The sequence below is a fragment of the Mirounga angustirostris genome, unplaced genomic scaffold, assembly GCF_029215605.1.
Source record: "Mirounga angustirostris isolate CCGP_5_RB_7025 unplaced genomic scaffold, mMirAng1.0.hap1 SCAF_12, whole genome shotgun sequence".
Taxonomy (NCBI): domain Eukaryota; kingdom Metazoa; phylum Chordata; class Mammalia; order Carnivora; family Phocidae; genus Mirounga; species Mirounga angustirostris.
Genome location: NW_026991720.1, coordinates 87,606,761 through 87,620,949, shown reverse-complemented (window position 1 = coordinate 87,620,949; position 14,189 = coordinate 87,606,761). Strand labels below are relative to the sequence as shown.

Sequence of the window (14,189 nt, the reverse complement as noted above, 5' to 3'; positions counted from 1 at the left end):
CAGCAGCTGGGGCCTGGCCCTCAGTAAGCCCTGGAGAGGCCGCAGTGGCACGTGGACAGAAGCCGGGCCACTTCCTGGCATTTAAACACCTTTTTATTCAGCCCTTCTGGTCCCTTCTGACCTTCGTGCTCCTGCTGGGGGCGGGGGAGGGGGCCAGGTTCAAGAATTGTCTATTCTCTTGAGAGTCCTGCCCTACCTGCTGCCCTGAGGGACCTTGGGGCCTCCGTGTAGCTGTCTGGGGATCACTTTGGCTGTGTGGTTACCCCACTTTGTTTCGGGAACACCTGGTGTCCCCTCTGCTGGTCCTGTGGAGGTGGTTTTGCCTCAGGCTAGCCTGGTGAAGGCCTCCTGTGAGAACCTGGGTATTAGTTGAGCATGCCATGTGATACAGAAATTCAGAACGTCATCACTCCTCATTGGTGGGATAGGAGCAGATGTCAAGACAAAATCGTAGTCAGACATGGGGCTCTGGGGCTGCCGACCCCGCAAGATAAACGCTTTTCTCTTTGCCTGTTGTGTATTTCAGTATGCATGAGCGTGTGAGTCGCACTTGCTTCGGATGATGTGCTGAGTTCCCTTCTTTCTTCCCCTGCAGAGAGAAGACACGGTTCAATGTGTAGACCTTCTCCCTCCCCAGCAACTCCACCCTCCAATTCCAGGACATCGTTAGCACAGGTGAAAACAAAAGCCTGTCTCAGCGGCCAGAACTCTGTCAGCAGCACCTCAAAGCCATTCAAAACGCCCAAAGACAATCTACTTACCTCTAGCAGCAAACAGCACACGGTCTTTTCTGCAAAAGGATCGAGGGACAAACCATGGTGAGTGTCGGGCGCCCCCCTGCTCACCCCCGTCACCACAGGAACCGGAGTTTACCCTCTGGCTTTGTTCCTGGGCGTGAGTCCAGGAATTTGGGGAATGAGGAGGGAAGGGACAGAAAACCAGCACAGTGGGACTGGGACATGGGACTAGGACAAGAAACCTAAGCCCCTACAGGGCACACGGGGCCTTAAAGCACCACGTGCCTGACAGGGGAAGCCTTTCCGTTCCTGAGAGCTGAGCCAAGTCGTGTCAAGGAACAGGGTGCCAGGGAAATATTCCTCAGTTAGGTGGTCATCTCTCAATTTTCTGCCGCAGTGAAGAGAAGCACTGATGTAAATAATCAAAAGCACGCACAGTTTGCCCCGAGGGGAGTGAGGCCTTGGGAGGCAGGGCCCCAACGAGCCTCCCTGCCTCCCTGGTAGGCCAGGCCTCTGTGCTGGAAGAGCCGCCCATAGAGGCAGGTAATTGGGAGGAAAAGAGGAAATCCTAAGAGAATGTCACCCCTTTGATGGGGTGGGAGAGGGCTAGTTGCAGGTGACTGTGGAGAATCAGAGGCTTTGGGTTCATTTTTTTTTTTTATCTCAGTCTTTATGCAAAAGTCAGGAAAAGGTTACCTGTGGAGTGGACAGGTAGGAAACCAGACCTGAAAAGGAGTTCAGGAGACAGAAGGTGAACGTCTTAAAATGCTGACAGGCCCAACATGGGACACTTCAGGACTGGCTTCTGAGAGAGGCACTAACCTTCTCTTCTCGTTCCGGCGTCGTGAAGGCAGACAAGGGATAAGTGTGGAGCCTGCCTAATTTGTATATTTAAAGAGAAAAAGTGTTCTGTTAATTAATGATAGTTAATTACACTTAAGTTCATACCTAGTAAAGCTGTGGACTAAAATCATCCATCAATTAGTTTGTCACTGCTCACTGGAAATTATGATGACTTTGTAAAGAGCTAATTATGCCAGATCAATTAGAGAGCCTCTTGTGATAGAGTGGAAAGGTTTAGACACAGCTGTCAAGGAGGGGAGTTACCTGTCGTGCAGGTGGGCCTCGTGGGCAAGCTTTGTTCTCTCCGCTTGTTAGCGTCCCCGGGCCATCTAGTAGGAGGATGTAGCAGGTTAGGGAAGATCCAGCCTGAGAGTGACGGTGGGTGGCCTCTGGACCTGCTTGCTCAGAGTGAGAGGCCCCCTTGTGTCAGTGACCTCGGAGAGTGCTGGCAAGCATCCTTGCCGAGGCAGCCTCAGGTGTCTCGATGTAAACTCTGGCATCGCTGCTCGTGTGCGGATCTCAGCTGGGTGACTCTGGGCAAGTTGCTCTACCCGGTGTGCCTCAGTTTTCCTCATCTGTAAAATGGGGCTACTGGGAGCTCTACCCCGTGGAACTGTTGTGAGGACCAAGGGAGCTAGTTTTTATAAAGGCGGCAAGCGCAATGCCTGGAGCGGAGCACACATTCAATAAAAATGTGATGATAATGTTCCCATCCTCATGGTTATGTGCGCCAAAGGACAGAGCTCCTCCAACTGGTGGTAAAGGTTGAGAAGTCAAATCTTTCTGCAGAACTAGAGAAATGAAGTTGAAAATGGAAAAGGATAAAGTAATTTCTTTGGAGTCCAGAGTACTGAGAAACCAGCAGAAGAGAGCTGGACCAGGAGCTCATGAGGAATGAGCCGGAAGGAGAATCAGGGATCACTGAAGATCATAACATGAACACAACAGATGACAGACAATAGACGTGGTCCCAGCGGCGTGAGACACGCTCCAAGACGTCTCGAGGCAGGCCGGCCTTCAGGGAGACCCCTGGGTTAGATCAGCCCCCACGCTCTGTTCAGACCAGCGCCACACGCCCTCGTGAAGACGCTGTGGGCCGGGCCCTTCAGCCAGGGTAGCGTGGTTCTGAAAGAGTCTGAGAACATTAGCCAGGGGCCCAAAGAAGAGCAGCCGAAAGGACTGCAAGGAGGGAAATCCTTCTTATGAGAAAAAGAGGCTCCAGAAACTAGAGCGCTCGCCTTGTGTGAAGAGCAGAAAGCTAGCCCATGATTGCCCACCTTCAAGTAGGCAGATCTGAAGACCGACGAGGGGTGCGCCACGAAGGAGGCTGAGCATTGATGGCAGCTGCCTCCTCCTTTCTCCCCCACACCCCCACCAGCCCAGCTTTCAGCCCCCTACCCTCCATCACCAGGAGTGTGTCAGGAAGGCTGGGAAGACTTTTCTTGGAGACTCGGAGGGCTCCACCTTGGCTCTGGCAGGCTTCCTCAGAGAGCAGTGTGAAAGAGCTAGCACTGAGCTGGGGGGCAAGAGAAGCCAGTTCAAGTCTGGGCTCAGCTACGAACTTTCTGTGTGACCTGGAGCAAGTCACCTCACTTCTCTGAGTCTCCTTTTCAAGGCTGGATATTTTGTGATTCTAAGTCACAGTCATCTCAAAAATTCTCAAAGCTTCCTCACTGCCTACTGGATTAAGAGTTAGGCCCTCAGCCCAACATCAAAGACCCTCTACAAACTGGTTCCAAACCCCCTAATCCAGTCCTCCAGTCCCGTCCCATTACCCCAGCTTCCCTACCGTGTCTTCCTCTGGTGCCTTTGTCTAGAACATACATCCATCATCTTTTAATAAGCACCTACTATAATATTATGTACCAATTCTATAACAAGGCCTGAGGATACATAGGGCCCCCTGATGTCCTCCATGGCATCTTTGTGCAAGATAGAAAAAGACCTGGATACAGCCCTGTCCCAGAGTGCACTGTTGGCTAATGGTCTTCATCCCCTACTCACTTCCTCAAGCAGACATCCTGGTGCAGTGCATAACCTGTACATCTGTACACTGCAGCCTTGGGGATGCAAAATTAAATGAGACAAAGACTCTCAGGGCGCCTGAGTGGCTCAGTCAGTTAAGCATCTGCCTTCAGCTCAGGTCATGCGTGATATCACGATCCTGGGATCAAGCCCCACATCAGGCTTCCTGCTCAGTGGGGAATCTGCTTCTCCCTCTCCCTCTGCACCTCCCCCCCCCCCCCCCGGCTTATGCACTCTTGCACGCTCTCTCTTTCTCTCTCTCACAAATAAATAAAATCTTAAAAAAAAAAAAACACAGACTCTCTTAGGGAGTCTGTAATAACAAGAGACATAAGTTAACACAGAATACAATGTGTTAAGAACTAAGATTGGTAGCACAAAAGATGGGCACATACCCCAGTCTGAGGACTCAGGAAAGGTTTTTCAGAAGAGGTCACCCTTGAGCTGAATTTGAAGGATAAGTAGGAATAATCTAGAGAAAGAAAACTGGATTCAAATGGTGAATGTTATGTTATATATATTTTACCACAGGGTTGGTTTGTATTTTTTTTTTAAACTTTTTTTTAAGAAAGTGGGAAGAGGCTCCCAGGCAAAGGGAACAGAATGCACAGACGTATGTGCACGTGGGGAGAGGTAGGAGGTGAACCTAGGTAGTTGGGCAGGGCCGTATTATAAAGTTCCGCTCTATGTGCTACGTTCAGGGATTTGGACTTCATCCTGAAGGCTGCATGGAGCTGTTAAAGGAGCAACTTCCAGGGCGCCTGGGCATCTCAGGCAGTTAAGCATCCGACTTGTGATTTCGGCTCAGGTCATGATCTCAAGGTGGTGAGATCGGGCCCCGAGTCAGGCTCTGAGCCGGGCGTGGAGTCTGCTTGGGATTCTCCTTCCTTCGCCGCCCCCCCCCACCCCAACTACAGCAGCTTTCCCCTGCCAGCCGTGTAAAGGATGACTTGAGGGGCCACTCGGAAAGCAGCAAGAACAGTGAGGGTGCTTTTGATAACCCGGATGAGGTGCAGGGACATCCTGCATGCAGGCAGCGGTTGTGGGCATGTGCAGAAGGGGCCAGGTGGGAGAAATATTAGGCAGGAAACCGCCACAGGACCTCAACGTTCACTGCATGCAGGGCGTGGAGTACAGGAGAAGACCAGGATGCTGCTGACTTCCCAGGCCCGGACAACGGGGTGACTGGTCCTGCTGCTTTCTCAAGAGGAGGATAGGAAGGGCTGCAGTTAGGGTGGGAAGGGGAGGATGGATTAAACTGGGAAGTCTGTGCAGTATGAAGTGCAAACACCTCGGAGATAGTGCAGGTTCCGGTCCAGACCACCGCAATAAAGCGAATAGCGTGATAAAGCGAATAGCGCGATAAAGCAAGTCGCATGAATTTTGGTGTTTCCCGATGTATATAAAAGTTATGTATACACTAGACTGTAGTCTATTAAGTGTGCAACAGCATTATGTCTTTAAAAAACAGTGTATACATCTTAATTTAAAAATACTTTATTGCTATGAAAAGAGCTCACCATCATCTGAGCTTTCGGGAGTCGTCATCTTTTTGCTGGTGGAGGGTCTTGCCTCGGTGTGGATGGCTGCTGACTGATCGGGGTGGCGGTGGCTGGAGGCTGGGGTGGCTATGGCAAGTTCTTAGAGTAAGACAACAGTGAAATTTGTCACATTGGCTGACTCTTCCTTTCAAGAAGGATTTCTCTGTAGCATGCGATGCTCTTCGATAGCGTTTTACCCACAATAGAACTCCTTTCAACATTGGAGTCCATCCTCTCAAACCCTGCCACTGCTTTATCCACCAGATTTCTGCCATATGCTCAACCCTTTGCTGTCATTCCCACAGTCTTCTCAGCATCTTCTCCAGGAGAGAGTCCATCTCAGGAAACCACTTTCTTTGCTCTTCCAGCAGGAGCGACTCCTCCTCTGTTCAAGTTCTATCATGAGACTTGTAACAGTTCAACCACGTCTTCGGGCTCCACTTCTCACCCTAGTTCTCTGGCTGTTCCACCCTCCTGCAGTTCCTTCCTCCGCTGAAGCCTTGAACCCCTCTTCATGGCATCTAGACTGGTGAATCCTTCCCAGAAGGTTTTCAGTTCCCTTTGCCCAGACCCCTCAGGGGAATCACAGTCTGTGGCAGCTATAGCCTTATGAAACGTATTTCTTTAATAGTAAGACTTGAAACTCAAAACGACTCCCTGATCCGCAGGCTGCAGAACTCGACGCTGTGTTAGCAGGCATGAGAACAACATGAATCTCGTTGTCCATCTCCATCAGAGCTCTTGGGTGACCAGGTTCATTGTCAGTGAGCAGTCATATTTTAAAAGGAATCCTTTTTTTTTTTTTTTCTGAGCAGTAGGTTGCAACAGTGGGCTGAAAAGATTCAATAAACCATGTTGTATACAGATGTGGTGTCATGCAGGCTTTGGTGTTTCATTTAGAGAGCACCAACAGAGTAGATTTGGTGTAATTCTTAAGGGCCCCAGGATTTTTGGAATCGTAAATGAGCATTAGGTAGAAGCTAAAGTCACCAGCTGCCCATCAGGATAGTCGGCCTATCCTTTGAAGCTTTAAAGCCAGGCGTTGACTTCTCTTTAGCTACGAAAGTCCCAGATGGCATCTTCTTCCAATAGAATGTTGTTTCACCTACACTGAAAACCTGTTGTGTAGTGTAGCCTCCTTCATTCATGATCTCAGCTAGATCTTCTGGAATAACTTGCTGCAGCTTCTACATCAGCACCTTCTGCTTCACCTTGCACTCTTATGTTAGAGAGACGGCTTCTTTCTTTAAACCTCATGAACCAGCCTCTGCTAGCTTCAGACTTTTCTTCTATAGCTTCCTCTCCTCTCTCAGCCTTCCTAGAATTGAAAAGAGTTAGGGCCTTGCTCTGGACCAGGCTTTGTCTGAAGGGAGTGTTGTGGCTGGTTTGATCTTCTGCCCAGACCGCTAAAACGTTCTCCATATCAGCAATAAGGCTGTTTTGCTTTCTTATCATTCATGTGTTTACTGGAGTAGCACTTTTAATTTCCTTCAATAATTTTTCCTTTGCATTCACAACTTGGCAAACTGGTGCAAGTGGCCAAGCTTTTGGCCTGTCTTGGCTTTCAGCGTGCCTTCCTCGCTACACTCTTAAGCATTTCTAGTTTTTGGTTTAAAATGAGAGACGAGTGACTCTTTTTTTCCATTGAACACTTACAGGCTATTTTGGGGTTATTCACTGGGCTGATTTCAAGACTGTTATGTTTAAGGGAATGGGGGAGGCCCAAGGAGAGGGAGAGAGACAAAACGGCTAAGAACGGCTGGACAGGGGAGCCATCAGAATACACTTGTTGATCAATTACATTTGTGATCTTATATGGGTACGGTTCATAGCGCCCCCAAACCATGATTACAATAGTAACATCAAAGATCACCGATAACAGATATAATAATAATGCAAAGTTTGAAATATTGCAAGAATTACCAAAATGTGACACAGAGAAGCAAAGTAAACAGGCGCCTGTTGGAAAAAGGGCACCAAAAGACTTGTTCAACACAGTGTGCGAAGTGCGACAAAGCGAAATGCAGTAAAACAACCACATGGAGATGTTCGGTTGGTGGCGTTGGATGTGTGGACCCAGAAGCCAGGAGAGAGGCATGGGCTGGGAATGGAGCTTTGAGAGTCATCAGCGTAGACACAGGCATTGAGACTGTAGGTACACATGGATCCTCCAGGGAAGGTACGTGGCCTGAGAGGAGCAGGGACCAAGGGCAGGACCGAGAGAGTGGGGGGCCGGGGGAAGGGACTGCTAAGCCGAGATTCTTCCCACAGCATGCTGGCGCTTCTTTCCTGGTCCAAATCCTCACTGTCCTCACTGCCTGTCCCACTGCCTGCGCCCCATCCACCTCCTCCCCACAGGCCCCTAATACACTGGCATCTCCGTTTAATTCCCACAGCACTTCATTTCTAACTCTCCTGTGACTCTATCCGGGGTGTGCCCCAGGTTAGACCTCCTGTCACTCCTTCTGCTCAGTAGTAATTGCCGGGCCTCACACTCAGCAAACATGGTCCCCTTGTCGGTAAATATTTGTTGAATTGAATGAAATTGATCTGACCATTGAAAGGGTTTGTAAGATTTCTATTCTTGGAGACAGTTAACCTTTTATCTACAACTGTTTGGACTGGCACTCTCCAGTGGAAATGTGATGTGCGACACAGGTGGAATGGTAAATTTTCTAGTGGCCACGTTGGAATAAGTGAAAAGATGGCAGTTTTTTTGTTTGTTTTTTTTTTAAAAGATTTTATTTATTTATTTGAGACAGAGAGAATGAGAGAGACAGAGAGCACATGAGAGGGGGGAGGGTCAGAGGGAGAAGCAGACTCCCTGCCGAGCAGGGAGCCCGATGTGGGACTCCATCCCGGGACTCCAGGATCATGACCTGAGCCGAAGGCAGTCGCTTAACCAACTGAGCCACCCAGGCGCCCCAAGATGGCAGTTTTTAACAAGGCATTTTATTTAACCTAACGTATCCACAATCTTATAATTTCAGCATATAATCAGTGAGATCATTTTCATTCTTTTTTTTTTTTCCCTAGCAAGTCTTTGAAATCCTGTGTTTTATACTTACAGCATGTGTCAGTTTGGACACTAAATTTTCATCAGAAATACTTAATCGTATATTTAGATTTCGTAAACAACTAGAGATAATAAAATGAATTCTCATACCCAGGTTGTTCCAAACACACCTAAGCATTTTCTAATAACTGAGTCAAGTTGCTCAAATTCAAAAAAATTTAAAATTCAGTTCCTCAGCCACTTTTTAAAGTGCTCAATAGTGGGACGCCTGGGTGGCTCAGTCGTTAAGCGTCTGCCTTTGGCTCAGGTCATGATCCCAGGGTCCTGGGATTGAGCCCCGCATCAGGCTCCCTGCTCTGTGGGGAGCCTGCTTCTCCCTCTCCCACTCCCACTGCTTGTGCTCTCTCTTTCTCTCTCTCTCTCTGACAAATAAAATCCTTTTTTGAAAAAAGTGCTCAGTAGCCACAAATGGCTAGTGACTGCTCCATCACACAGCACAGATCTGGACACCTAGGCCAGGTGACTCTGGGTGGGGCCCCCTGGTTCTTGGATTCACAGGTGCGTGAATGTGGCTCCTGGCATCTCTGTGATGTTCTGCTCCCCCCAGGAGCTGACAGATTCCAGTGTGGAAGGCACGTTTGCCCTGCTCTCAGGTTAGCTGGCTGCTGCTGGGTGTGAGGTGGGAATGGGCCTGGCGGACCCAGGCAGGCCTTGCAGAGGCTCCCCTGCCCCAAAGGAGCTCTGTAGCAGCCCCTAAAGGTCAGGAAAGCATAAGGCTTGTGTGCAGGTGGTGGACCATGGCCTTTAGATTAGATTTAACAGCAGGTTAGGGGCGCCCTTTTCCAAGTGGCTCAAATTCCCATGTACAGCAGTAAAAAACAGCACTCCTGAGTTCAGGCTGACCTCCTGGCATCGCACACAAGGTTAAATGGCCTGCGGGCATGTTGTTTTCTCCCTTCTGTGCCTGGGGAGGTTAAAAAATAACTCTGTGTTAGAAGGGAGAAACAGAGAGGGCATCCCTGTGCCACCAGATTTGTCCCCTACGGATCTGCCCGGCAGCACTCATAGCCCAACCCACACCCCCCCGTTCAGCACCTCCCAGAGCCCCCCTCCACTGCGTCTTGCTCTACGGGAGGTCAGGGCCCAAAGAATACCCTGCCCGCCGTCTCACCGTATAGGTGTCCACGGAGCCCATAAAGGCTGAGGGACGGCAGCAAGATGAGTCTGTCCCCAGGTGGAAGTCGAGAGAGAATTATGGCTGTTTGGCTCTTTTGAGCTAAAATGAACATTTCAGCCTTTACTTCTGAGCTCCCTGCTCAGCCAGGGGACTAGCCCAGCATAGGGACTGGGTCGGCCCGTCTGACTCTCCCATCTGCTGTCACTTTGGCCACCCCGGGCCAGGAAGGGAGCCACAGGGACACTCATACTTGCAAACCCGTTGATGTGGGTGGGAGAGGGGGGAGGCTTACTCCTTGCATGGCTTGTTGCCTTCTCTTTGGGCCTTATCAACCCACACATATGTGCTGAATGCTAAATATGCTCAGCTATTAAAAATGCAGGAGATGAGCCTGCTACTCCAGAAGGAAAATGAGCCAGAGCAAAAGAAAAATCAGCAGGCTCCCTGGCCTCCTGTGTGTGCCCGACAGTGAGGTGGGGGGACGGAGTTGCTCCCTTCCCTTAGGCAGGCTTCTCTGGATGTAGTGGGGGTTCGGGGGTTCGGGGAGTACACGTGCTCTGGAGAGGGGAGGGATAGCTGAGAGGCCCTGGCCCAGCCCCCTGGGAGAAATGAGGCTGGCTTATTGGGTCTTGCCTGGTGTTGGCATGAAGTGGGAGCAAGACTATGGCTTGTTACTGATGGCTCCCAGAGGACATAGGGCATCATCTCGGGGCTCCCACTCGGGCTGGGAAATACCAGAGATCCAGATGAATGAATGATTCGCAAATGAATGAAGTAGTCTGTGAAATAGAACTGCTCCTTCCCCCTCCTCATAGAGACTTTCCTGATGCTAAAGGAAACGACAGGTATAAATAGCCTACCTTTGGAGTTCTTGATGAGAAATCAGAGTGCCAATTCCCATCATGGAATTATTGTCCCTGCCCCAACTATAAGAGCTAGGAAGGGAGAACAGTGGTTCCTAGATGATAAAAAGGAAAAACCCTTTGTGCTCTGGCAAGAAGGGAAAGGTGCGGTGCTTCCCATGCCACAGGCTCTGTCTGTGTTTGTGCCCATGTTCCAGCAGGCACTTGACTGAGCATCAGGGAGCTGAGACTTCATCAGTATGGCATTGCACAGAAGTCCCTCCCTGTATCCCATGTCCAAATCCAGCCCCTCACGCAAGACATGAGGGGGGACCTTGGGAGGCCAGTTTTTACCCCTAGTGGTGCAGGCTTGGGTGGCAAGGCAGGAGGAGTGGGCCAGAGGGTGGGAGAGGAGAGGCGGGTGGAGGAAAGTAAGTAGGTGGGGGTTACTGGGATGGGACCCAGAGGGAAGGAGTGTCCCTTCCAGGACAGGCAGGCCTAGGAACTGAAACATCTCAAGGGCTGCAAGCTCACTGGGTTTCCAGATGATCAAGATAAGGACAATGGACAGCTCCTCGTGTGTAAACTCGGCTGACCTTGTCAAGTCACACCAGTGCTCAGAAATAGGGACCAGAGTCTAGGGGAGGAAACCAGAGGCTCGGGACAGCTGGGGAAGGGGGAAAACAGCATGACGGAGAAAGGGAGTAGGAGCGGCAAAGATTTGTAGCCACTGTGTCTTCTATGTTTGCGCTGCACCTTGTCCTTTTGAGATGCCTCCCTAGCCCCCACCCCTTTTGAGCCTCCTGCCTACACAGTGATGAGAGGAGGAAGCAGGCCCACACTGATGAAGAGAATGGTCCGAGATTACAGCTGATCGATGGCCGAGCCAGGACCCAGCCCCCCTACACCCCCCCAGACTTCTCACTGCCAGTGCCGAGATCAAGTGCGCCGTCCTTAGAGCTGCCCGAAGTCAAGCCCTGTGGCGGCCCTTCTCTTTGCTGAATGAATGCCGTGGGGCAACCTTTCTGAGCCCCAGGCTCCTTACCTACCAAGTGGGGCTGAGGGTGAGGCACCGTGATCCGTGTAAGTGCATAGCCTGCTGGCCAGCATGTGGCAGGGGGTCAGGGTGTGAGTGTCAAGGGACAATGAGAGGAGTAAGGGACCAGGTGGAGGGTCGATAAGCTCCCCTACCCTCACCTTTGTCAGCGAGCTGGCACCAGGAGAGATTGAGCTTTGGGCTGGTCCTTACCTAAAGCATTTGTTGTGGCCAAGCGCTGGTTTGGTTTTTATCATGACTTTGCCTTCACTGAGAACATTCATTCATTCATCGACCATTTCCTGAGCCCTTCCGAGGTGCCCAATAACGCATTTGTCCCTGGGGTAACTCCAGAGCAACGTGTACACTTGGTCAAGGTCCTTGTCCTCAGGCGGCAGCTCATTTTCTGGTCAGGCCACATAAACACAGAACTGAGAGACCTTGCCATTTGACATGATGAAGGTGACCCAAACACGTAGGAAGGACCAGCCAGCGCTGCAAGAGAAGAGGACATTTCTTCCGGATCTGGGCAGATGGGGGAGTGTTCACCCGGAGAAGGGAGGAGGGCACACCCTAAGAAGGAACCAGCCAGCCCCCCCGTAAAGGCCCGGAGCCAGGTCACACACATGGGGTGTTCAAGGAGCGGTGAGAGCCCTACAGGGCTGTGGGGAAGGTTCCCTGGGGCAGGAGCTGTGGTGGGCTGGGCCAGGCCATGAGGTTGGACTGTGGGCCGTGGGGAGCCTGCCAAGCCTTTCCAACAGCGGGACAGCAGGGGCAGATGTGCCTGGTAGCCTAGTGGAGGCCAGGGAGAGCCAGGAGGCGGACGGCAAGCCTGGTGGTGGGGTTTTCATCCAGGCTCAGGAGAGCAACAGACAAGGATGAGGCACGGTCAGGTAGACCCGTGAGTGACTGAGTGTAGGGGAAGAGCCGAGGTCTCTAACTGGATGGTGATGTTGTTCGCGTACAGGTTTTTTGAAAGACAAAGCATATTTAATATGGGACAAAGAATTTCCTGAGTCTGCTGTAGGTCCATGTGAAGACTCTGACTCTCGAGTGTTTAAACAAAGTGTGCTCAGTGTTCTGGATGGAGGCAGTTGGGGTGCGGGGCTGCCTGCGGGGATGGAGAAGGAAAGAGCAGGGCGAGTGACAGCCTCTTGCGAGGGAAGACGCTCCCTGGGGCTCTTCTGTCTCTGAAGGAAGCTGGGGAGCAGAGGCTGGGGCCCCCACAGGTGGCCAGAGATGCTACGCCATTTCCTCATCCCCGGTCTGCTCACAATATTTCCTCATCCCCGCTCTGCTCACAAGCTTCCTGAAAGCAAACGCTGAGGACCTGAGCTCAAGGCTCGGCTCCCAGCCTCCCCTGGCAGGGGGATGGGAGCTGTTCTGTGAGGAGCCCTCTTCCCGCCCCCGGGTCGATCGGTGTTGGCTTCTGGGCTTGAGAGAGACCGTAAATGTCTTGGCCACGCTGGGTCTGGAAGGTGAGGAGCAGGCCAGGCAGACGGGGCCGCTTGTCACTCCAGTAGCGGGAGCCTCTGACCTCTGGTGGCTGCAGAGGGGAGTGCGCCTACTTGCAGCTGCGGAGCCGAGCCTGTCCTGGGCTGGGGCATTTGGGGCTCTTTTCCACTCTGCACCATTGCTCCCTCCAGAATTCACTTGCTTCCTGGCCTCTGACATCTCGCATCCTGCCCACAAAGGCTCTGATACCCTTTATGCATTGATGTGAATTTCACTGAGCATTCTAGGGGCCATTGGTTTGGCCTAGGGTTTGAGTCAAGCCCCTCTTAGCTGCACTGCCCAAGGTCACACCACTGCAGGCCAGCGGTGGTCCCAAGTGCACCCCAGAGACAGCCTGTCCAGCATGACGTACCCTACTGTGCCAGGACTCTGTCTTTCCTTCTCTACCTTCTTCTCCTCTGCTTGTTGATTTTCCCCCACAGTCTTAGGGCATTATGACTCCCCAGGAACGTCATTTAGTGCCTGTTGATCTCCCAGCGGGTTTGGAGACCACCTCCTGAGCTCCCCGCCTTGGGAAGCCCTGATTAACAAAAGTGCTGGAGAGACTAGCAGAGGCTGGTACAGGGGCTTCCTGTTTCCAGGAAACTTGGAGCAGCTTAGAAGGGGGTACATGCAGTTACTCTTCCAGAAGACACACCATAGAGCCAGAAGGACCCCCCCGTTGCCTAACGTACTTTGGGGTCGCAGGACAACAAGTTTGCATTGAGGAAGAGGCTGGAGTTCCTGCTCACTCTTCCTCCAGAATGTGTTCTGCAGGTGGGAGCTCGAATCACACTAGTCCAGGCTTGGGCTGTGCGGAGAAGACCAGGGATTGAGGAGCAGCAGGGAAGACTTCTTCCCTAGTTCTGTTTTTCCTCTTCACTGCACCCCCCAGAAGTGCTCCCCTACTCTGGGTGAATATGGAAGGCCACTAGCTCCCACCCTCTGCTGCCCCTGCCTCCCCCTACCCTGGATACCCCTCCCTCCACAGTGGGACCAGGAGGGCAAAGGGGACATAAATTTCTGATGAGTTGCTCCCCAGATGTATACCCCAGAAGAAGCAGGTCAGTAGGGAGAGGGGACGGCAGGATCCTCTGTCCCCTTTTTGTTTTAGCTCCAATTTATTGAAAGCCAACCGTGTGCCCAGCATTCTGCTAAGCACTTCATATGGATCATCTCATGCAATCCCTTCAAATCTCCATCATGATCTTCATTTTACTGAGAGGGAAACTGAGGCCCAGAGTGGTGAAGTCCTAAGATAAGGTAGGCAGGGCAGCCCCGTATGCCTGAGTGGGTTTTGCCCTGCATGAGGCTGTCCCACCGAGGAGGCAAAAAGGAGCTGAAACCAGCACCTCTACTTCTTCTAATTCTAATTCAGCCTCCCTTCTTCTAATTCTTCCAAAAGTCCTCAGGGACCCACGGAGGGCCCCAAATCGGGAAGTCAGATGGCCTTCCCACCCTAATGCAACCAGCAGTAG

General features: G+C 51.5%; 1 protein-coding gene across 4 annotated transcripts in view; it reads left to right on the top strand.

Moving 5' to 3' along the window:
* Positions 1-14,189, top strand: part of ATXN7L1 (ataxin 7 like 1) — a 236,263-nt gene that overhangs the window by 182,391 nt on the left and 39,683 nt on the right. For all 4 annotated transcript variants that reach the window (XM_064575407.1, XM_054505342.2, XM_045864872.3 and 1 more), the window contains exon 4: positions 596-818. In XM_064575407.1, the coding sequence (XP_064431477.1) occupies positions 596-818 (223 nt within the window). The remainder of the gene's footprint in view (positions 1-595; positions 819-14,189) is intronic.